Here is a 25,181-nt window from a genome sequence, read left to right as displayed (position 1 = left end):
GACGATATCCTCTTGTATCTTGCATCTCCGCGCAAATCGCTTATTGTATTGGTGGATGTGTTGAGCTCCTTTGGTCGCAACTCCGGATTGGTCATTAATTGGGCTAAGTCTTGTGTGTACGTTCTCTCCGGGGAGGCCCTATCCAGGTTGCGCAGTCGGGGTTCACGTATCTGGGAATCTTTATAACCCTGGGCCCGGTGTGAACGGAATCTTCTCTCTCTCCCCCCCCCTTCAGCGCCTCAGGGCGGATGTAGCGGGTTGGCGGCGGCTGCCGCTCTCGCCGCTCGGCCGGGCGGCGTTGTTCAAAATGATGTCGCTGCCGCGCTTTTTGTACGCCCTGCAGAACACTATGGACGCAGTGCCGGCCCGCTATTTTCGGGAGGTGGAGTGTCTTCAGCGTCGATTGTTCTGGGATGGGCGGCCGCGGATTGCTCTCGCTAAACTAACCCTACCGTGGTATGATGGGGGGGGTCGCTCTCCCTGACATTAAACGATATTATTGGGCCTCCCAGTTGGCTGCTATCAATGACGGGATGTATGGGCCTGCTCTGAACCCGGCTTTTGAGATGGACAAATTGTTATTGCCCAGCGGGGATTATAATCTAGCACTATACTCGGGGTCCCTTGATGTGCGGTTGACTGGCCCGACGCGGGACGCGGTGCAGGTGTGGCATGCAGCAAATGCGGCGATGGGGTGGAGGGATCACTTGACTCGGGCAACGCCATTGTACGCTTCCCAGCGTTTGGGTTATCTGTGTACTACGAAAGGCTTTGAGAAATGGGATATGATTGGTATCAGCAAGGTAGGGGATCTCTGGACGAAAGGGAAATTTAAGACGTTCGACATGCTGAAAACTGAATATCAGCTGAACGATAGGTAATACTTTCGGTATGCTCAGGTTCACCATGCCTTGTGTTCCCGGACGTGGCGGCTATTCCAGAGTATTCCCCGTTGGAAGACAGAGTATTCGACGGCTATGTGCCGGATAGCACCATTTCGCTGATTTATAAGAAGCTTATCAATGATCGAATGGGTTTGCTGACCTCATTGCGAGAGACATGGACTGCCGACGGCTTGGAACTTGACGATGAAGATTGGGTGTCAGCGGTGGCCTCCCCGAAAGAGGTGGCTATCCCGGCCCGTTTGCGTTTCGTCCAGCTTAAGATACTTCACAGAGTGTACGTCACGGGGCCTGGTTTGATGCGTATGGGGTACTCGGTGGATGGTCTGTGTAAGCGAGGCTGTGGACTACTGGGGACTTTCCTCCATATCCTGTGGGAATGTCCGGAAGTGACTCGGTTTTGGTGTAGAGTGCATGCGGTGTTAGAAGAAGTCACGCATGTTGCCTTGTTACCGGAGGCACGGAGATGTTTGCTAAATGTCTGGGAGCCGACTGATTACAATGTGATGCAGACGCAGTTGGTGACTCTGGGCTATATGGTAGCGAAGCGGGACATTGAACAACTGTGGGGCGCCCAGAGGCCACCCACGGTCTCAGCGTGGAAGGAACACATGGATTGGTGTATGTTCAGAGAGAAAACGGTGTATGTGGCGAGAGGCAAGCCTGGGAAGTGGATTAAGGTGTGGGGTCCCTGGAACTCCTATCGTGGAGGTATTTGCGCCCCGCCCCAGACGCGTGAGATGGAGGCTGCTCTGTCTCCCTAGCCCGCGCATTCCTATATGCTCCTGCGACATGCGACTTTGGTTTCTTCCGCCTGCCCCCCCCCCCCCCCCCCCCCCCCCCCCCTGTCTCCTTGGGTTTGTTTACTCCTTCGATGCGGGGAGCACATGTTATTGCCATTAACCCCCTCTGCCTTGTGTGTGTGTGATGTTTCTTGTTTTTTTTTCAAAATATGAAACCTTTCTTTGCTTATTTATGGACTACGGCTGCAGCCGGTGGAGTTGATTAGCACCCCAGTAGCTCTTTTGTTGCTTTATCGATGTGAATGTAAAGCTGTGCCTAGGTTTACACTGAGCGTTAGCGGCCGGCCTGTTGGTTGTAGGCCCATATTTGTATGTCTCTGAAACTGTAATAAAGGTTTTCCCAAAAAAAGAAAAAAAAAAAAAGATTGGAGAGACGTTCTTGCAAAGACCTGAGCAGACACCACTACAAAAACATAGATTGAAATGGAAACGTTTCTTTCTGTGGTGCCAGACGTTGAGTGTGCATCCTTTTCAAGTATCACCAGGACATATACTACATTATCTCTTATCACTAGCAAAATCAGGATAGGCCCAGGCAGCAATTAAAGTACACCTCGCCTCAATTTTAAGATGGACGGTCTTCATCTTTTTCCTCTTTGTGGTCTAATAGGATTATTAAGCAATTAGTTAAAGGACTATTCAGAGTTTTCACGCCAAAAAGGACTCCTCCTCATGTGTGGCAGCTGAATGTAGTGCTAACACAATGAATGAAAAGTCCATTTGAACTAATACACAAGGTAGACTTTAAGTTCCTGTCATGGAAAGTAGCATTACTGCTGGTGTTAACATCAGCCAGAAGAGTGCGCAAAATACAGGCATTTACAATTAAGGAGCCTTTCCTACGTTTTACAGACAAGTCTCTTATTCTCAGAACCAATCCGAAATTTATCCCCAAAGTCCCTTCAGACTTTCATCATAATGAGCCTGTAATGCTGAGAACTTTCCTTCTAAATCCGCTAGCAGCAGCGAAAAGATCCATGCATACATTAGACATCAGAAGATTTAGGAAGTTCTACTTGTATCGCACCAAACCGATCAGGAGAACTGACCAACTGTTAAGAACATATTGAAGTACTTCTAAAGGTGCCACAGTCACAAAGGCAACCATCACCCGATGGCTCTCATAGCTAGGAGGCCATTGACTTTAAAGTTAAGGTGCATTCCATTAGAGCGTCCTCTACCTCAACTGCTTTATTTGCTGGAGTGCCTCTTGAGAAAATATGATGCTCCCGACTTGGAAGAATGTGCATACTTTCACGCATCATTGTCTGGAATCGGCACAGTGATGCAGCTGTGATGCTACGCCATTTATTTCAATACTGTGAGCCCTTTTTCGATTACACGTTTTATTAATGTATATGTACAGATCTTTATATATATTTGTGTGTATATAATTGTTTCTCTGTATGCTTGATAATAACAGACATCCGCTATGTGTGCTATTAGCATACGAATTGTACAAATACTGTAACTGCTTGCTATTCTCATTCAAGCATGTGAATCCATAAAAGATCCAATACTGGAGAATAAAATAAGCTACTTGCATGTAATTGTAGTTCTCCAGCATTGGTATCTTTCATAGATTCACATGCGACCTACCCTCCTCCCCTTATTGTTTAGGGAATTCTTTCCTACTAGTGTTCTAAAATCTGAGGGAATCCACCTCTGTGGGTAGAATTCCAGAGGGTGCTGTCGTCTGATTAGCTGGAGTTCAGTCCTTTTAAATGATACTGATAAGTTATTAATGTGAGTATTTAATTTCCATTATAGCTTATTGTAATGTTGTGTACTGCTTACTATGGTACAGTGGAACTTCAACTGGGAATGATTCAAGCATGTGAGTCTATGAAAGATACAGAGATTGGAGAACTACAGTTACAGGTAAGTAACTTATTTTCTTCTTTTTAATCATGTGTTTGACCCTACCATGGCCTTCAGCTGATGCTTATAAAAGACGGCCTAGAAATTCTCTAAAACAAATTCACGTTACCAGGGCATTAAGGCATAGAAATAAAACAAAATGCATTCAAATCTGCCTGTGATAATTGAGCACCAAGCTACAGCAGCTAATATTTTTTTACAAAATCCTGTTCAAAGACAGTCGCTGTAGATGTGCAGAAATGTATATCTGCTACCAAGCAGTGCAAAATTAATAGGTGTTGTAGATGAGATCTATCAGCATTTCCAATGTTTGTTTTTGTCTGACTAATCTGGTTTGTAAATGATCATGCTGAGACTATAGTCATTCATTTTCTGTAGACTTTCCTCCTTCCTTATAGGAATTAATGATGGACACAGGACAACATCAGGCTTCAAAATGCACAAAAATATCAGTGTTCCCTTTGAGAGACTCAAATATTAAAATGTGTTAAACAATAAAAGTTTAAAACTTTGGAATTAAATGAAGATCGGCATTAAAAAAGAAAACCTCGGAACGGCTTGGAAGATCAATTCAATTAATGTACTAATTTGTAACTCGGTGCAGTTCATTTCAATGTATTGATGTTACTAGTATGTGTTCTTGTTCACCGCTTTTAAGTGTACCAAAAAAGATAACAATGATTTGCCTATGTTTGTTCCAAGCAGATGGGCCTGTTGGTGGCAGTACAGACGAACATCCCAAGCTGTTTAACAATTGATCAACATTTTATAATAAATAATCAGTCTATCCCCATCTAAACATTTTGCTGCCATTCCAGCCGAAGAGTGCATCAGGTCCCCCATCTCAAGCATCATTTAAGTCCCCACCTTACTCTCTGAAAGTAGACCTCTCACAGGGTTTAGATATCAGACCCTTACTTTTAAATGTTTGTCTAGCACCTTTACTGAAATCATTCAATCTCACAAGTTACAAGTATTTTGACGAAATTCTGATCATCTTAAATCGGGGAAAAACCTTTAACATTTCTGACCCCTGTAAAAATCTAATGGCAATAAATGCTAGAGAATCCTCTAACTTAAATCTTAGAAAAGGACATGCTCACCTGTGGATCCCAGTAAAATTAAAACTGTATATACTTCTGGTCCCTTGAAATGAGACAGCCAACAATGTCAAGTGAGGTCAAAAACCTTGGTGTATTGAAGGTCTCTTAAAATATAATTTAAATTGTAAGTCTATAGTGATAAACATTCTATATGTTAAGAGTATGTGGATACCTTATGTCTTTCATGTAAGATACAAACACCTCTGCCCCAGTCAACAAATTGCAAAGAATCAGAAACACAGCATCAAGACAAGTCCTTAACTTAAACTAATGTGGCCACATCGCAGCACTCAAAGCCCTTCACTGCCTTCCAGCAGTACAAAGAATATTCTTCAAACCCTACATGTTGCACACAGGGTGATCCATTGGACAGGACCTGCTTTCTTGCAATCAGTCATGCAACCAAATGAGAACCCTTATATCAACCATGCCCCTTATCAAAAGATATGGCCAGTTGGGAGCTCAGTACAATCATGCAGAATATAGTCCCCTTACCCTTCCAAATCCATGCTGCAATTTTTGTCTTTTACATACTCTGCATGTGATCTTATCCTTATATTTCTTTGTGTTTAACCACATGCTTAAGTTGCATGTTTGTCACTACACCAAGTCTGGAGACCTCTACCCAGGCCTCGCACACAACACCAATAATCATTTCTCACACAACTGCTAAAAACCACTATTGCGGTTTGACAAGAGCTAAGAAAAGCGTTGTAAAACTGCTGAAATAGAAGAATCCAGGGTTTTCTTATAATAATACAAGGCACCAACACATTACTTCTGATTTGTAAAAACACAGTTTAAAAACATTTAAGCAGTCCTTTAATCCGGTTTCCTTTCCCCCTAGAATGTGTAGGTACTGTAGTCATTTCTTTTTAACGTTTTACTGTAATGCTGTGCACCCTTTACATGTAATACTAATAATCTCCTGCACGGGTATCAATCTGGCTTCAGATCATGCTACATTGGACTATTCCCTCTTGATCACAGATGAGGATTACCCCTGCCTTCTTATAATGATTGTCCTCACTTACCCTCATCACAATCGACAGTCCTACCCTCATTTGCGTCCTGAAGTCTTGAATGGGATTCACTGGCAATGTCTTTCGCTGTCTTTCCTCCTGCCTTTTCAATGGACACCATTTTGTTTGGATTGACACCTCCTGGCCTCAATAGATTGCCTGTAGTATCCCTAAGGCTTCCATACTATCCTATCTTCTTCATTCACTACACGAAGTCACTGTGTGCTCTATTCACAGATAACAGCAAGTATCAGTATTGACCAATATGACAATGATACCCAACTATACTTGAAATTCTCCTCTGCTTAAGACATCCAATACCTCAGACACTGGCTGAACATTGTCCAGACCTGGCTGTCTACTGCCTAGCTGAAAATCAACCCAACCAAGACAGAATTCCTGTTATTTGTCAAGAACAGTATGTATCTGGCTTAATCACATGAACCTTGTGGCACGATACACCCTTACCTTTCACTTAATGCCAAGTAACTTTGATTCACACTGTACAGCAATCTGACGCTCAAGGAACAGATTGCCAGAATAACAGAGCCAGCCTGATAGCATCTCTATCTTCTAAAGAAAGTGAAACCATTTCTTGAGAAAGTGCATTCAGAACTGCTGTTCAAACTCGTACCTTCATATCTGGATGTCGTTTATGTACTACTCCATGGCCTCCCAGACCCCACATTGAGACTCCTTACGGGCATCCTACATGCCGCAGCATGACTTATCCAAGGCCTATGGAAATAAGATCATACTGCCCCATACTGATGGAGCTCAGTTTGATCTCCTTGCCACCCTGCACCATTTTCAAAACCAGCAGCATTATTTACAAAGCCATTCTGACCAGTACCCCCTTGTCTTGCAGACAAGCTCACCATCTCTGGTGGCTCTCGGCACACCTGCAGCCAGGACACCATTTCTGCAGACTGAGAACTGTAAGAAAGGGAAGAAAAAAGGCGGCAGCCGTTTTCCATCCATGCACCCAGGATCTGAAAACTCCCCCCGTATCCATCAGAACTGTCCCAAAGCTGCTCCAATTTATGAAAGAGTTGAAGACTTCCTGCTTAAAGAATACTGCATAATAATGCATTACCCAAGATGCAGCAAAAGTCTTTCTAAAATTAGTAGTGCACTAGAGATGATTAGAAGTTTGGTTAGATGTGGCAGTTTTCGCAGCGAAGATTTAAAAAAATATATATATTTACATTTTTCTTGCATTGTATTCAACATAGAACAGTAGGTCATAACTCTATCCCTGCAGTGGAATTATTTGCATAAACAAGAAATGGGACACCATTTGTATACTTCAATCTGTCTACAGTGTATGCAAATTGGTCAGTACCCACAGTGTCAGGGGTACATTATCTCTGGGAATGATTAGGCTGTGTCGTTTTGCATCTCCTCTTCCCCATTTTCCGAGTGTAATCCTTCTTCTTGTATCCCGCCCATTCTTTAATAATTCAACGATCTGCCCCTACCTTACAGAAATTTGCAAGAACATACTGTGGCTTCATGTCACCCCCCTCAGCTTCCATGTACCTATCCATTCTGAGTTGCTTTTTGTAGGGGTTAATGGGGATCCCCAGATTCTTGCAAGATCTTTTGGCGACTGTTAAACCCAACACACAGAATATAAGCTTGGGTCTCAGTCTGGAATTTCCAGGACAAGGAACCTGGGGACATACAGATCTCAAAGTCCAGGATGAGACTCCATCGTATAATTTGTCTCCATTAAGTTTGCTTCACATTACGAGATAGATAGATCCATTTTCTCTGCTACACAGTTATGCATAAGTCTAGACATTTCCCATTTTGTTCCACCTCCTATTATAGTACAGCCTATGGAGGATTTTTAACTGGATGTAGGGTAACTTGTTTTTTATTGCCACCTCCAGCGGTGCATCAATGCAGCCTCACAGTCTTATGTCCTCAAATGCACTCTGGTATTCCTCCCATTTTGCCCTTAGTTTCACTAGCCAAACCAGCGTGTTGTTAGTGTTTTAAGGGTGTAGGATACTGCCCCCTACCGAATTCGTCTAACAATATTCTGCCTTACAGAGGGGCGAATTCAGGAAGCTCTTTCCACTTCAGCTCCTCTGCCAAGAGTTCGCATTTTAGTTGGGTGTGTTTAAAGACCTGGTTGTTGGTTAATTCATATTCCTGTTGAAGACACAGGAAGGGACAAAGGAACCACCCTTCAAATTCAAAATTGCCCTACCTTTGATAAGCCTTTGGTGTCACATGTTCAAAAGCCACATAACTTGGCAACTTCCTTGAGGGTTTCCCTTCCCAAAGGAATCTTTCCCATGTAACTTTGTTATACCAGCGTAGGGATCTGGCGGCTTTGTCCAAGGCTGTGAACGCTGCCCATATTGCTGACAATAGTGACATTGTACCCTTTCCACCATATAGATAATTGAGATATAAGGTACTAAATAACTTCTATCTCTCTACTTTGAATACAGAATCCCACGAGAGGTATAGATCCAGTCACATATTATTTGTGATGCCCATTAATTTGCCCTAATGTTGGGGTTGCTATCTACCTATGTATTTCTCGTTAGGGTTTTTAAGGCGATACTAGGGGTGCTGTTATCCCACAATAGGGTTTGCAATTCTCTCTCTATTGAGCTTCAGGAGTGGGGCAAGGTATATTTACATGGCATGCAGCAATTTCTGAAGAGTAATCAATGTAAAATTGCAGCTTTACCCATTAATTCAAGAGTTAGGGATCTCTATTGTTGCACATTTTCCTGAAATCACCTGATTACCCCCTCTAGGTTTCAGACAATGACTAGCCACGACTGCATTACCAATATTGAGTCACAGAATGTGAGAAGTGTGGGCAGCACTTTTGAATGGGCCAGAGGCTAGGGGGTGCTTGATTTATTTATTTAAAGTGAACCAAAGGAAAGTTGGTAGATCTGGCATCCCTGATAATGCTTATGGTGAAGTCAAGGCTTTTTATTTGAAGGGGGGTAATGATGTCTAATAGAAGAAGTTTAAGTAGATTTGCGTGTTGAATTTTAGTGATTGCTTGTCTTAGGGAGCTGTGGGGTACGCAAAATAAATTAAACATTGTTGTAAATTGAGCATTTGGTGAGCAGTTCAAGATTCATTTTCATAACCTGACCATCCGGTCGTTGTGCAAGAGGAATGGTAATTAAGCATTTGACTAGGAAAGCCCATTCCGTGTTTCGACGTATTGCATACTCCAGTGAGTTTGAGCAGCTTTAGTGATCATGAACCACTTGTGCCTAATCATCGCACACAATTAAGAGGGCTGTCTTCATGCTGAACTCGGAGCAAAAATCTGATTCGTAGTCAGCAAGTAGGTATACTTATTGGTGAAAATAATATAGATATGATATTTTGTTACTGAGCTAGGGTGGAGACCAGTATTATATTGTTTGTGATCTAGTATTTGCAGCATGTGCGCCTGTAAATCCCATGCATTGTACAACTAGTTTTTCATCAAAGTTAAGGTTTCGAGGTGCCTGGTGATACCTCCTATGAAGCACCCAATGCACCAGGTTATTGTATTGCGCGTACTACCGCTACGTGTAGCACTTGTCCACATAGGGAGAATGCTACACCATGTAGGTGTGGTTAGAAGAGTGTTCTCTGCTATGAGCCTACGAGGAAAGTGTTTCCATGTCATACATGATTACCCCCTATGTGCAGTTACTGTTATTGGTCTTAATGGCGGGATCGATGAGGAAGTGTGAGCGTTGGATACATATTTTTTAAATGTGTTATGTTGCAGCACTGATTAGCTCTGCATTCCCTTTATTGTGGTGATAGTTTCTTCTATTTTCTCAATCCGATTTCTTATGCTGGCTGTGGTAGGAGGTCGACCACTCTGTGATCGTCTAGATCCATGAGAGGCAGCAAGTGTTAAAAGGAGTGAGCAGGGAATCCGAGATATGCCTAGCCCTAGATGGACTGTTACCGTCCTCCTTCATATGATTGTTATTAAGAGATGTAATTTGAAGAGATTTAAGAAACTGGGCAATGTTGTCATCATTCTTAAGTAATTACAGGATGCCAAGCATATGTAACTATTTGGAACTTGACCAGTAGACTATACTACAATTCTCTAATGGCCAGCAATTCTCTCCAGTCTTGGCAGGTTGGTCTGGTTAGTATTGAGTGGTTATTTGAGGAGGGTGTTATAGCCTGTATCTCTACCATCCAGTTGTCAGCAAGGTTTAACAGGTTCTTTCATACAATTTGTCTGTCCGGTGGTTGATGAAGGATCATGTAATGAATTGGTATATGGTATGATGCATGGTGACATGGATTATATCAAACAGAGACTGGAAGGACTGTCAGACTAGAGTAACTGGCCTTCTCCTTGTGGTTAGGAGTAGCATAGTTTACTAGGCATTATAAAGCATGTGTTGGCGGGAATGATTAGTCTCATATGTCCTAAGATAGATTGCGGGTCTTAAGGTGCAGACTGGCAGATGGTACTTCTAGTATTGATTGGAGAGGCATATCTTAAAGTTGGGATGACAGAATTTATCTGTATATTGAGTTTACGTTGGGTGGAGCTCGTCAGTTTGTGGCAGATAGTCGCAACCAGCACACCATGGCAAGAGGGCAGTTGTTTCATAGTTCTGGACCGTGCTTATGGTGGTGGTAGGGATATCGTTCTGGATTCTGGGGACACATTCTTATGGGGTGCTTGCATTAAGACTTTTGTAGAATTGCTTTTTGGAGAGGGTGTTGAAGGTAGTGAGCAAGGGGAGAAAATTGATGGTGCTATCCTGCATAGAAGTAATGTTAGTGGTTTTGTAATTATAGGTAGTTTTTTCCCTTTTCAATTTTTGTGATAATTTCTATGGTATTGTCACAAAAGGCTTGCGATTATGGGGCCTCTGGATTTTGACACACTACAAGATTATAGCAGAATAGTACTATGCAGAGTTCCTTTGATGACCAGTCCGCTTCAGTTATGGGTGTGGATAGTATTGTCTTTTTTCAATATGCCATTGCTAGAATGTTGGGGTTTAGGTTCGATAATTTCAAATTGGTGTGCATTTGGGAAAGTTATTGTGGGACAGCATTGTGTTTATCATCAGACACCAGGCGAAAACGTAGACTTTGTCTTCATAGACGTTTGTGGATTTTAACTGCTTCATTTATTTAGAGAGGTTTGTGGTGAAAGGGATAGGAGTGCTTTTAAGAAAGATTAGTCGAGCTGAAAGAAGTTTTGTAATATTTTTTCCTCAGATGGTAGTAGGAAAGGTTGAGAATTGCCCCTGAATGAAGTTGGTATTTGCTGTTAGTACATTCACTTGTATTTTTTTGCCCCAATGGCTTTGCAGTTATAGAAGGCTGAATGACATGATTTTGTGGAAAACCCTACTTCTGCCACCCTTCAGTCAAGACCTCCCATTCCTAGCCTGTTAGTACTAGCCACCTAAAGACAGCTGAAACCCAACATTGGCAAGCTTATTCACAGCACGTTGATGAGCTCGGATTGGTCTGGTTGGATAGTGTATATGTAGTATTGAGGACTACCAGTCTGCTGTCCACATACATGGCTGCCTTCAGTACAAAAAGAAGCTTGAAACCCACATCTGAGGTGCATCCTCAACTTATTTCTGATGGGAATTGGGGAAATGATTCTGCTAGGGTTTATAAATATAACAATACGAGTAGCACTCCACACTAGCTATTTCACAAACCCCTTACAACGCATGGTCATTTGGTGTATACCGCTGAACATACTGCCAAGGATCCTAATAATTACTTACACAAATTATTTTGGAAAACCTGGGTATACCGTTGACACCCTTGTTAAGAATTCACAAAGTGAGTTTTGTTTTTCAGGGCCCGATGCTCTTGCCTGGACGACAGAAGAGCAGAAACTTTTAGAACAAGCGTTGAAGACGTACCCCGTAAATACCCCAGAAAGGTGGGAGAAAATTGCTTTGGCAGTTCCTGGCAGGTCTAAAAAAGAATGTATGAAGAGGTACAAGGTAAGGAGGGAATATTGACTTGCACCTTAAACTGAAGTTATTTATAGTACATCCTTTTATTCAAAATGTTTTTTATTAACGTTTATGAAAATGTTAAGGTCTGCACCATGGCATGACATCGGAAATACCTAGCTTAAATTAAATGGACTAGCGTAGTGCTGAAAGGCAAGAACAAACTGCAAACCGTTAAACAATGAATGATTAGCCACCCTGCTAAAATAAAACCATTGTGGTGGTTTATTTTATTTATTTTTTACATCACAAAAATAAACTTAATAGGACACCTTCCTTATTTACAAAATTTTATTCCAGTGTACAACTTTTTTTTGGTTCCATCACTGTTCTATAATTCAGGCCTGCATGAACTGTACAGTAATGGCTGACAAACTGTATTTCCACCAATAAACATTGTAACTAATAGTAGTTTCATTTTCTAGGAACTTGTTGAAATGGTGAAGGCAAAAAAAGCTGCCCAAGAACAAGTGGTGAATGCTGCTAAAGCAAAGAAATAAAACTAAATTAAATATTTGTTCTGTTTATTTTATAATAAAATCTGTGAATACTTTTTGTGTCGTTTTTTTTCTCCCACACATGAAAATATTGCTACTCTCCACAAGTAGCTTGCCCCTTTTGCAGTAAGAGTTATACTCGTATCATTTTCATCACATCAACTACGCAGCCAGTACATCCCACTACGTATTCTCCTATAATCTGGGAGTTGTTCTATGGGACCTAGGGATAAAAAAAAAAAAAAAAAGTGTTAATGAAGCTATAGTTTTTGACACACAAAAAATCATATTTGATATCGTGCAAGAAAGTTAATGTAGGACGAGGTCAGTGGATCTAAATGAAGTCTTCACATTATAAGACATTTCTTGAAGGCAGTTCACCACTTATTATGCGACCTAGCAATTTACTCTACTGATTGATTAACATAGGTTTGAAATTGTAAAAGGCGATGCAAGGCAAATCACTTTACTTTGTATTATTGGTACTTGGATTACTGTGAGCACAATGCGCAACAGTCCTCATTGTTAATATTCACTAAATTGTAAGTTTCTTATTTACCTACCCTTCAGTTTTTTACACTAACAACTAAACATTCAGCACCCATCCGTGTCAACAGCTAAATAAAGAGCAAACTGGGAATCTGAGTTAGCCAAAACACTTTCTGATCTAGGGGAGGATGTATGAAAACTTTGCACCAGTCTTGATAAGGTATTTATTTTCCAGTGCAAAACTATTGGTGCTATGAAAGTACTCTTTTGTTGCACAAATAATGCTTTGTGCTATTTTGTATCAAGAGAGTGTTCCGTGGCAACCACCCATGTTCATTCATTGATGTAAAGCCCCTGCTACTAAAATTGTCCTAACTTTATCACAAGCCTTCCTTCCTGAGGCAGGTGCAAAGTAGAAATGTTTTTTCTCCAGTATTTGGGGTGTCTTTCATAGATTCACATGCCTGAATCATTCCCCGTCGTCGGAGTGGGAGTCCCACAGTACATAGAAAAGCAATAATTATGCACATAACAACCAAAAAACCCTGGTAACCAGGAAGTAAAGTAGCCTAAGCTACAAGGGAAAAAACTTCCACAGCTATGACTATCACAGTCATTATATACAGTCCAAACTGCAGCCAATCAGGCGACATCACCCACCAGAATGTTCTCCTCAGAGGCTCAGGCTCTCAGATTTTCTACCGCACGTCGTGTGAAGGGAGTCTCCCTGTGCTCTGCTCAGTACTTCAAGTTTTTTCTGCTGTTTCTTCAACTAGGATGTCAACTACAAAGAGATCCCTCTTCAGACCTTGTGAGTCCTGCGGAAAGCTTCGGCTTTTTTCTGAAGACCCTCACAAAAAATGCATCTATTGCCTCTATCCTGATCATGAGGTGAAGGAGTGTAATATTTGCCGGACTTTCCCTCCGAAAACCCTAAGGGATAGGGAAGGACGCCTTCTTCTGTGGCTACAGAAGCTCAAGGATAAAGATGCTCCTTTGTCAGAGATAGAGAGTGCCTCCTCTATGTCTTCCAGAAAGAGGGTGGCTGAAGAAGAGTTTTCTTCTACTGGGGCGAAGGTGTTGAGGAGAGCCCAGTCTGTTAAGGGCTCGGGTCAGTCTTCGTCTTCATCTAAGAAGACGTCTCCACCTTTAGGAACCAAGCCCTCTACACCCCCGAGGAAATCAGGAAAAAATCTACCAGCTAAAAGTTTTCCTGACCGGAATTTACCTCAGGTGAGATTGCCTTCGCCGACGGCGCCGTCGATGGCAGTGGCATCGACGGTTATTATCGTCTACGCGGTTTCAATGTCGACTATTACATTCTCGTCGCCGAGACCTGCAATGATAATGTCATCAGCTTCATCGCCGTCGACGCTGGTCTCGGTGAGTGTTAAACCCATCTCGTCGACGAAGGAGGGGTCATAGCTCGTCTCCGCTCCGTCGACGGTAAGAAGCAAGAAGGTTGTTCCGTCTACGAAGACTTCCTCGTTGACGACTGCTCCGTTGACGAAGATTGTGGTACCGTCGACAGTTGCTCCGTCGACGAAGAGTGGCTCGTCGACTAAGATTCATGCGTCGACGAAGATGGACTCGTCGACGCACTCGTCGACGAAAATTGCCTCGTCGGCGACGTCCTAGTCGACGAAAATTGCCTCGTCGTAGACGCCCTCGTCGACGAAAATTGCCTAGTCGTCGACGCCCTCGTCGACGAAGATTGCCTTGTCGACGGCTACCATCTCGTCGACGAAAACAGCCTCGTCGTCGAAAATGGCTTCTTTGTCAGGATTACCACCGTCGTCGGTTCCGTCGACGCGATTGTCACCACCTACCTTATCTACCTGCATGGATATGCAGGTATGGACTGCGACTCCGGTGTCTGCCGTATCTGATCAAAGGGCAACAGCGACTACGCTTCTTCAGCGCCGAGGATCGTCTTTAGGAGCTATTTCGCTCAACTTTTACAATCGGAGGAGGATGAGGATAACGACTCCGGAGAGGATGAGAGGTTTCGGACTGCAAGGAGTCCATCGGAGCTTCTCATCAAATATCAAGATGATGATGATGATGATGACCAGGACGAAGATCCTAATACGGAACCACAACCGACACCTCCTGCACCGGTGCCGTCTGTTCAAATGCCATTGGAACTGCTTGATAATCTGCAGTATATGTTGCAAGATTATTATAGACGTTTCCCTCCTTCGGAAACGGCGGAATCTCTTCCGTCGACACCTAGCCCAAGAGTGCAGTTGTCGTCTTTTCAGTCTCCAAGACTACTTTCTCCGTTGCCGTTTCGTCAATTGCAGGTTTCTGACGATGAAAGGGAGGAAGGAGAGGTAGATGATCAATCTAGCATGTTGGAGTGGGATAATTATCAGGTACAAACTCCTTCTCCAAGTGCTCCGCCTCCGGTGGATTCTCCCCCGGTGGACATTGGGAATTTCCATTCACTTATGGAAAGAGCGACCAAGAGATTCCTGATCCCCATGGAAACAAAGGAGGATGACTGCTTCCTGTATGATTTTAAGGACCAGCCAAGGAAGCAGGTTCGGGCAATACCAATCATCGACTTTATTTGGAAGGAGGGATTGAGACTGATGGCTACCCCAAATTCTCTTCCAGCAGTGTTACCAAGGCTGGACAAGAAATATAAAGTCCCAAGTAACTCGCCAGCATGCCTTATTGGTCAACCTAATGCGGACTCTGTTATAGCACAAGCGGCTCAGAGACGGGCTAGAAATCCATCAACGCCCATATCAGCTCCACCTGATAGAGATAGTAGAAGATTGGACGCAATAGGAAAGAAGGTTTCCACGATGGCAGCAACCACAGTTCGGGCTGCAAACTCCCTGGCGATTTTAGGGAGAAACGACAGCCAGATGTGGTCCGACATCTCTCCTTTCCTCGACATGTTATCGGAGCCTTCAAAATCCGAGGCCATAAAGATCTTGCAGGAAGGGGAGTATGCATCAGCGGAGATCATTGATGCAGCAGTGGATGTGGCATCAACTGGCTTCAGGCAGTTGGCAGGAGCTGCAGTGCTGAGGAGGCAGGGTTGGCTAAAGTCAACATCTTTTCGCCAGGAGGTGCCGTCTAAAATCATAGACATGCCATTTGATGGTGAGTCCTTGTTCGGTGCACATGTGGATGAAGCACTACAGGCGATTAAGAAGGATACGGAGACGACAAGGTCCCTGGGTAGTTTGCAATTTTGAAAGCCTTCCTTTCGTGGAGCCAGAGGACGTGGATCCTTCTCTAGCAGGGGAGGTTATAATCAGCAGCGTTCCTTCCAAACCTCCCAAACTGGCCAAAGATCTCAATTATCGCCAGCAATATTACGGACAGCGAAATCAACCATATTCGCAGTCTCGAAGGAAACAGTCCTTTCGTGGACGAGAGTCTAGTAAGAAGCAATGAGTTCTGCCACCATCTCTACCGTTACCACGTACAAAGATTGGAGGTCAAATATCCCACTTCTATTCAAATTGGTCCAAGATTACCACAGACAAGTGGGTATTAGATATAGTATCCAGAGGCCATGCTCTGGAATTCACAAAAATTCCGCCAAATTCTCCTCCCAAGTGCCCACCCCCTGCTCATCTCAAGGAGCTTTTTTCCCAAATAAATTTGATGATTCAAAAAGGAGCAATCGAAAAAGTCCCTCTCCTACAGAAAGGAACGGCTTTTATTCAAGGTTTTTCCTCATCCGGAAAAAGTCAGGAGAGTGGCGTCCAATTATCGACCTTCGCGCTCTCAACAAGTTTTTAAAGAAAATGTCTTTCCGGATGTTAACGCTCCAAGAAATTCTGCATTTGCTTTCGATGGGAGATTATATGGCCACCCTCTACCTGCAGGACGCTTATTTTCATGTACCAATCCTACCCAGGCACAGAAAATTTCTACGGTTCAGAGTGGCTGGCAGGGATTTTCAATTCAAAGTCCTCCCATTTGGACTCCGTTCTGCACCCAGAGTCTTCACAAAGGTCATAGCGCCAGTGGCTGCGCATCTCCGTCTGCAAGGAGTTCAAATATTCCCGTACCTGGACGACTGCCTTATCAAGGCGAGTTCCGCCAAGGTAGCATCCGAGCATGTTCAAAAATGCCTCTTACTCTTCCAGTCCCTGGGTCTGTCAACAAATCTGGAGAAATCACATTTAGCTCCTTCGCAAAGAACGTTCCTAGGAGCGACATTAGACACGGATCTGTCCAAGGCCTTTGTGTCAAAAGAAAGGCAAATCAAGATATGCAACCTTGCGCGCTCACTGCTATCAAAAGAGTGCGTTTCAGTCCGTGTGTACAAATCCTTCCTAGGGATGATTTCTTCTTGCATTCATCTCATTCCCAACTGTCGGTACAGGATGAGACCGTTGCAAGAGGAGCTCAATCTGCAATGGCTTCAGATCACAGGGTCATTCGAGGATATCATTCACATCACCTCACGAATGCGGGACGCCTTTCAATGGTGGGGTCAGATGAACCACTTGAAAGAGGGTTGTCCATTTCTGGTCGAAATGCCGGATTTCACAGTCACCACAGATGCATCCCTCGAGGGTTGGGGAGCGCACCTTCAAGGAATGACAGTCAATGGCAGGTGTACTCTAGAACAAAGAAAGTGGCATATCAACCTGCTAGAACTGCGAGCCATATTCTTGGCTCTAAAATCCTTCCAAGCCATCATCCGAGGAGCATGCATACTTGTAAGAACAGACAATACAACAAGTATGCATTACTTGAACAAACAAGGCGGAACGAGGTCAGCCCTCCTATCTCAGCAAGCACAAGAGATTTGGGATTGGGCGATTCGCCACAAGATCAACCTCAAAGCCATTCACGTCCCAGGAATCACGAATGTTCTGGCGGATTCCCTCAGCAGAGCCACAACGTCGAATCCCGAATGGGAGCTACACCAACCATTCCTACACGGGGTATTTCACGAATGGGGGCATCCCGATCTAGACCTCTTTGCGACCAGCCAGAACCGCAAATGCCCATTCTTTGCAAGTTGGGCTCCCCACAAGGACTCGCTGGGAAATGCCTTTTCGATGAATTGGTCGCAAATATATACCTACGCTTTTCCACCAATCCCGTTAGTTCCACGAGTTCTGCGCAAGATCAAACAGCCTTGCCGCATGATTTTAATTGCTCCCAGGTGGCCCCGCCAGTACTGGTTCACAGAACTTCTCCTCTTCTCGGAGGCCGAGCCCATACAGTTTCGACCAATTCCACATCTTCTGACCCTTCAGAACGGTCAAATTTGTCATCCGGACCCAGCATCGCTGAGATTAGCGGCATGACTCCTCAACAGCTTGAATTTGCACACCTAGATATCCCTCCAGACTGTCAAGAGGTTTTGGCCAATGCTCGAGCACCCGCAACTGTTAAAACTTACAAACTAAAGTGGAAGAGATTTTGCATTTGGTGTCAATCTGTTAATCTCCATCCCATCCACGCAAGACCAGAGCAAATTCTGCCTTTCTTTCTTCAGTTGGCGAGGTCAGGTCTTTCCCACTCTAAAGGTGTTCTTGGCTGCAATTTCAAGGTTTCGGCAAGATGGTGTTAACTCTCTCTATTCCAATAGTCATCCAACAATTTTTTAAGGGATTATTTAGGATGTTCCCGCCTATTCGGCGCCCACCTCCTTCTTGGCACCTTAATATAGTACTTTCACAACTAATGCGGCATCCTTTCGAGCCCATCCACAAGGCGGATCTAAAGTTCCTTTCTTGGAAGGTTGCTTTATTATTGGCTCTAACTTCAACAAGAAGGGTTAGTGATCTCCACTGTTCATCCACCCTTTCTACAATTCACATCGGAGTCTGTGGTGCTGCGCACTAATCCAAAATTTATGCCAAAGGTTCCGACGGATTTCCATCTTAATGGACCCATAGTTTTGAAAACATTCTTCCCAAATCCGATAACAGCTGCAGAAAGGGCCTTGCACTCCCTAGACATCAAAAGATGTCTGAAGTTTTACTTACAGCGTACAGCATCACTGCGCAAATCGGACCAACTCTTGGTAGCATATGGTAAACCACGCCAAGGCCATTCAGTATCAAAGCCAACCATAGCTTGTTGGATCTCGGCTGCAATTTGTTTATGCCATGATCAAGCTGGAAGACCATTGCAAGCGACCCCAAGAGCAAACTCTACGAGAGCAATCTCTTCATCTACAGCTCTTTTCGCCGGTGTGTCTCTTCACCAGATCTGTAAAGCGGCAACATGGTCCAGCTGCCATACGTTTACCAGACACTACTGTTTGGAAGCTGCAAGTGATGTGGATGGATTAGTGGGACAAGCTGTTCTACGAAATCTTTTCAAATAAGGTTAGCCTCTGTTCTCCCTCCTCCACTATGCTTTTATAAGACGCTCTTTTCCATGCTATTTCTGTCTTGAAATTGTTTTGCATATGTTGAAACACACATGTATTTCTCTATGGTTATACTGTTTCATAATGTATATGTCTATGATACAAAGTGGCGTCTTATGAGCATAAGGTTATGTACTGCTATCTACTCTGATTCAGGCATGTGAATCTATGAAAGACACCCCAAATACTGGAGAAGAACAATAGTTACTTACCTGTAATCTGTGGTTCTCCAGTATTGGTGTCTTTCATAGATTCACATGCAACCCGCCCACCTCCCCTCAGAGGCTTTTTAGGCTATTATGTATTGCTTCACTCCTGTGCGAGAAAATCTGAGAGCCTGAGCCTCTGAGGAGAACATTCTGGTGGGTGCTGTCGCCTGATTGGCTGCAGTTTGGACTGTATATAATGACTGTGATAGTCATAGCTGTGGAAGTTTTTTCCCTTGTAGCTTAGGCTACTTTACTTCCTGGTTCAGGTTACCAGGGTTTTTTGGTTGTTATGTGCATAATTATTGCTTTTCTATGTACCGTGGGACTCCCACTCCGATGACTGGGAATGATTCAGGCATGTGAATCTATGAAAGACACCAATACTGGAGAACCACAGATTACAGGTAAGTAACTATTGTTCTTATTTCTTCTTACATTCAAATATTGCATGCTGCATTGTACAGCACACCTTAATGAATGCATAGGATTTTAAGTGGCACGGTAAATCTATGCTAGACAGCCTGCGCACACCTTTGCTAAGTTGTGTATATGGGACCAGTCAACCTTAGAGCGCATGAGGGAGAGAGCATCTGAAAGAAACACGTTAGTTAGATTCCTCACCTTAGAATATCCCCAGGCGTCAGACTGGATCCGGAAGATTTTTCGTCAGCAATACCCCTTGCGCGTCGCTAGGCGTCGTCTGCGGCTCCGCGTCCGTCGTCGGCGTCGTGCGCCGGGATGACGTCGTCGGAGTACTTAGACGCCGCCCTCGCGCGCTGACGTCAGTTCTTCTTTTTTCCGCGCCAGTAAGCGCAGATCCGGGAGAGCTACCCCTTTTAGTCTTTTTTGACTAACTCTTTTTGATCATTTTTGATCCCTGTCTGTCGACATCTGGTGCCGGTAGGATGCCTGGGTTCAAGGCTTGTGAAGACTGTCATCGACTGATGTCGGTGACCGATCACCACCGCCGGTGCCTCTATTGCTTAGGCCTCGACCACGACGCGGAGTCGTGCAACGACTGCCAGGCCCTGACTTCGAAGGCTAGGCGGGAGCGGTCCCGCAAGCTTCTCGAGCTTCGCCACTCGGCTCCGCGTCGTGCGCGATCCCGGTCCAGGAGGAGGTCCAAGGATCGCTCGCGGAGCCCTAGCCGACGCCACCATCGATCGTCGGGCTCCAAGTCGTCGGGTAAGTCCAAACACTCAAAGAAGTCCAAGAGGCGACATCGCTCTTCGGACTCCCCTCGCCGGTCGCGCGACTCGGCCGAGGGTCCAAGTGGTTCCACCCCCGCGGCTCCGGCGGAGCCGCAGGTGCCGCGTCCGCCCCCATACCTTCCGGTCCCTGGGGCTGACGCGGCGCCGGCGGAGATCAGCGCCTTCCTCTCGGCCATGAGGAGCCTGGCCCCGCCGTCGACGCCCGCTGGCGCGCCTTCGGGCCCCGCGGGCTCGACTGGGCGACCTCGCGTGCCGGCGGCTCCGGCCCCGGCGCCGTCGACGACTCCGGTCTCGACGCCGCAGGTCCCCGCGGGGCCCATGCCTGGGCCCCAGTCGACGCCGGTTGACCTTGTCACTCCTCCACCGGCGCCGACGCCTGAACCACCGACGCCGTCACCGGCGCCGCCGACGCCTGTGACGCCGACGCCCCAGTTTAGCCCTCATCCGGACCCGACGCCGGCACGGCGTCCGCCGACGCCGCATCCGACGCCGCTAGAGACCTACCATCTCTACAGTCCGGTTCCGATCATTCCTCCTGTTTATCAGGAATCGGAAGAAGGGGGCGACTGGGAGGGGTTCGAGGACCCTCTGGCTGTTCAGTCACAGCTTTCTCAGGACTGGGCAGATGAACTGGGGGAGGCCAGCGGGCTGGACACCTCGCCAGACGCTGGATTCACTTCTCCTCCGACCGTGGCTTCGGAGGAGGGTGCAGCATTTTCTGTGGTGCTGCGCAAGGCGGCTGAGGCCCTTGGGCTCGAGTTGCCTGCCGTGGCTGTGAGGACCAACATCCTCACTGAGGTGCTTCAAACCTCAGCAAGCTCCACTGAGCCTCTGCTGCCGTTTAACGAGGCCCTCACTGACGTTCTGCAGGGCACCTGGTCCAAGCCCTCCACAGTTCCTCCTGTGGATAGGAACGTTGCCAGGCGCCACCGCCCTGCTCCGGGCGACCCCAGCTTCCTGTCCCAACACCCCACCCCCGAGAGTCTGGTTATCCAGGCCTCTACTTCCCAATCCTCCTTCCCGACCGCTCCGCCGGACCGGGATTCCAAGAGGCTCGAGCAGTTTGGCAAGAAACTGTTCTCGTCCCTTAGTTTGGGCCTGCGGTCCTTAAATACCGCCTGTCTCTTGGACCGTTATTCCCATTCCCTGTGGGATACGGTGGAGGACGTGCTGCCCCTGTGTCCGGAGGAGGTCCGGCCACGTCTTTCCCAGGCTCTGGCCGATGGGAGGGATGCAGCACGGCACGCCATAAGATGTGGGCTTGACACCACGGACTCGCTAGGTCGGGCGATTTCCACCACGGTGGCGCTCCGCCGCCACGCCTGGATGCGGTCCACGTCATTTTCCGGGGATGTCCAGAACACCCTCATGGACATGCCCTTTGATGGCACTCGCCTGTTTGGTGAGAAGGCGGACAGTGCGCTGAACCGCTTTAAGGACTCCCGGGCTACGGCCAAGTCCTTGGGCCTCTCGGCTCCGCGGGCGCACACCTCCGCTTTTCGCCCCTTTCGTGGCCAAGGAAGGGGCGCCTCCTCACGTCCGCAGAGCCACCAGCCGCAGAACCAACCTGCGCGCGGTCGCGGACGTGGCTTCCGCCGTGGCGGAAATGGAGGCCGACGTGGTCAGCCCACATCCACCCCGGCAGCATCCGCCTCAAAGCCTTCCTAGTCCGAGCTTTCAGGCCCATACCACGCCAGTGGGCGGCAGAGTTCGCCATCACCTGCCCCACTGGCGGTCCATAACATCGGACAGGTGGGTGCTGCAAATCGTCCGAAGGGGCTACTCCCTCCCCTTCGAGACGACCCCTCCAGCCATGCCACCACAGCACCACCGTATCTCGGGGGATCATTTGGATCTTCTCCGCGAGGAAGTTTCGGCTCTCTTGGCCAAGGGGGCCGTCGAGCGCGTTCCGAGTCCAGAAGTAGGTCGTGGTTGTTATTCCCACTACTTTCTGGTTCCCAAGAAGGGCAAGGGGGGCCTGCGCCCTATCTTGGACCTCCGGAACGTCAATGCCTTCCTCCGAAAGGAAAGGTTCAAGATGCTCACGTTGGCTCAGGTTTTAGCTGCCCTAGACCCTGGAGACTGGATGGTAGCGTTGGACTTGCAGGACGCATATTTCCATATCCCCGTCCTGCCGGCCCACCGGCGTTACCTGCGGTTCACGGTGGGCCAAGAGCACTTTCAGTTTACCGTGCTCCCCTTCGGCCTCACCAGTGCCCCTCGGGTGTTCACGAAAGTGATGGCGGTGGTCGCAGCTCATCTGCGCAGATCAGGGGTCCCAGTCTTCCCCTATCTCGACGACTGGTTGTTGAAGGCGGGCTCGCCCCAGGCAGTCGTCTCCCACCTCCAGACTACGGCGGATCTCCTGCATTTGCTGGGGTTTTCCATCAACGTGCCGAAGTCACACTTGAGTCCCTCTCAGAAGCTCCTCTTCATCGGAGCGGTTCTCGATTCGGCGCAGTTCCGGGTCCATCCACCGGAACAGCGGGTCCGGGATATACAGGCCCTGATTCCCATCTTTCGGCCTCTATCCCGGGTTTCGGTCAGGCTAGTGTTGCGGCTTCTGGGGCTGATGGCCTCCTGCATCCTACTAGTGCATCACGCCAGGCGGCGCATGCGGGCTCTGCAGTGGGACCTGAAGTTTCAGTGGGCCCAGCATCACGGCAACCTGTCCGACCATGTCTTGATCTCGGAGGGCACTGCACAGCAGTTGCAGTGGTGGCTCACGGACCGCGAGTGGGTCAAGGGCAAGAGCCTCTCCCTTCCCCAACCGGAGCATGTCGTAGTGACGGATGCGTCCCTCCTGGGTTGGGGTGGCCATATGGGAGAGGCGGAGATCAGAGGCCTCTGGTCTCCGGCGGAGTCTCGTCTCCACATCAACCTGTTGGAGTTGAGAGCGATCCGGCTTGCACTGAAAGCCTTCCTTCCCTCTGTCAGGGGAAGTGTCGTGCAGGTGTTCACGGACAACACCACCGCCATGTGGTACTGCAACAAACAGGGCGGGGTGGGGTCGTGGACCCTTTGTCAGGAGGCTCTGCGCCTCTGGACATGGCTGGAACACCAGGGCGTCACCCTGGTGGTTCAACATCTGGCGGGCTCTCTGAACGCCAGAGCAGACGAACTCAGCCGCCGGTGCATGATGGATCACGAATGGCGTCTGAACTCCGAAGTGGTGCAAGGCCTCTTTCAGCAGTGGGGAGAGCCTTGGTTAGATCTATTCGCCACCGAAGAGAACGCGCAATGTCAGCAGTTCTGCGCGTTGGAATTTCCAAGGCGGCACTCGCTCGGCGACGCTTTTCGTCACGAGTGGAGTTGCGGTCTGTTGTACGCCTTTCCGCCTATACCACTTCTGCCCAGAGTGCTGAAGAAGATCAGGCGCGACCGGGCCCAAGTCATCTTGGTGGCTCCGGATTGGGCACGAAGATACTGGTATCCCGAGCTACTCAGTCTGTTGACCGATCCCCCGATACGTCTGCCCCTTCGGGAGGATCTTCTGTCGCAGCAGCAGGGGACGGTCCTCCACCCGAACCTGTCCAGCCTCCACCTCCATGCGTGGAGATTGAGCGGCGGCAGTTGATGCCATTTGACTTGCCTCCTGAAGTCTGTGATATCATTCTGGCAGCCAGGCGTCCCTCCACAAAGACGGTATACGCCTGCCGGTGGAACAAATTTGTGGCATGGTGCACAGCAAAGGCTGTGGATCCCCTTTCCGCCCCTCTTTCTGAGGTTCTCCTCTTCCTTCTTTCTCTGGCCCGGCAGGGCTCTGCCCTGGGCACCCTGAAAGGTTATCTTGCTGCCATCTCCGCCTTCTTGCGGCTTCCTGATCAGCCTTCTCTTTTCAAGTCCCCTGTGGTTACACGCTTTCTCAAAGGCATTACACACACGTTCCCTCCTGTCCCTTTTGTAATGCCTCAGTGGGACTTGAATCTGGTTTTGACATTCCTGATGTGCGCTCCCTTCGAGCCTCTTCACAATTGCCCTCTTCGTCTTCTAACTCTAAAGACTGCTTTTCTGGTAGCCATCACCTCGGCTAGACGGGTGAGTGAGCTCCAGGCTTTATCTTCAAAGCCTCCTTTTCTCTCTGTTCATCCGGACAAGGTTGTCCTTCGGCCTCGTCCCTCTTTTCTTCCTAAAGTGGTGACTCCATTTCACCTTGGGCAGTCTGTCACCTTGCCCACCTTCTTTCCGCCTCCGCATCCTTCCAAAGAGGAAGAGAGGCTCCACCGTCTGGACCCAAAACGTGCGCTCTCCTTCTATCTGGACCGCACAAAACAGTTCCGGGTGGACGACCAGCTTTTTGTTGGGTACGTGGGCGCTAAGAAGGGGAAAGCTGTGCACAAACGAACCATCTCTCGGTGGGTCGTTTTGTGTATAAAAATCTGCTATTCCTTGGCTAAAAAGGACCCTCCTGTTGGGCTGCGCGCCCATTCTACTCGGGCCACGGCGGCTACTACTGCCTTGGGACGGGGAGTCCCTTTGCAGGACATCTGTCAGGCGGCGACGTGGGCTTCTCTACACACGTTTGCCAGGCATTATTGCCTTGACAGCCAAGTCCGGAGGGATGGCTTCTTTGGCCGTTCTGTCCTCCAGGACTTTCTGGTGTGATCTTGGTTCGCAGACCCACCACCGGGGATGGTATTGCTTGGGTATCTATTCTAAGGTGAGGAATCTAACTAACGTGTTTCTTTCAGA

The 25,181-nt window shown here is 47.2% G+C and overlaps 2 protein-coding genes across 2 annotated transcripts in view; one reads left to right on the top strand and one right to left on the bottom strand.

Annotated features, from left to right (window-relative positions):
* Window positions 1–12,269, top strand: part of DNAJC2 (DnaJ heat shock protein family (Hsp40) member C2) — a 316,362-nt gene extending 304,093 nt beyond the window's left edge. The window contains exons 16-17 of the mRNA XM_085654025.1: window positions 11,556–11,704; window positions 12,142–12,269. Of these exons, the coding sequence (XP_085510151.1) occupies window positions 11,556–11,704; window positions 12,142–12,216 (224 nt within the window). The 3' untranslated portion in view covers window positions 12,217–12,269. The remainder of the gene's footprint in view (window positions 1–11,555; window positions 11,705–12,141) is intronic.
* Window positions 11,993–25,181, bottom strand: part of PMPCB (peptidase, mitochondrial processing subunit beta) — a 266,044-nt gene continuing 252,855 nt past the window's right edge. Inside the window, exon 13 of the mRNA XM_085654026.1 lies at window positions 11,993–12,436. Coding sequence (XP_085510152.1) covers window positions 12,372–12,436 — 65 coding nt within the window. The 3' untranslated portion in view covers window positions 11,993–12,371. The remainder of the gene's footprint in view (window positions 12,437–25,181) is intronic.

The sequence above is a fragment of the Triturus cristatus genome, chromosome 4_1, assembly GCF_964204655.1.
Source record: "Triturus cristatus chromosome 4_1, aTriCri1.1, whole genome shotgun sequence".
Taxonomy (NCBI): Eukaryota; Metazoa; Chordata; class Amphibia; order Caudata; family Salamandridae; genus Triturus; species Triturus cristatus.
The sequence above is the reverse complement of the archived record's forward strand: the minus strand, read 5'-3'. Positions and strand labels throughout refer to the sequence as shown.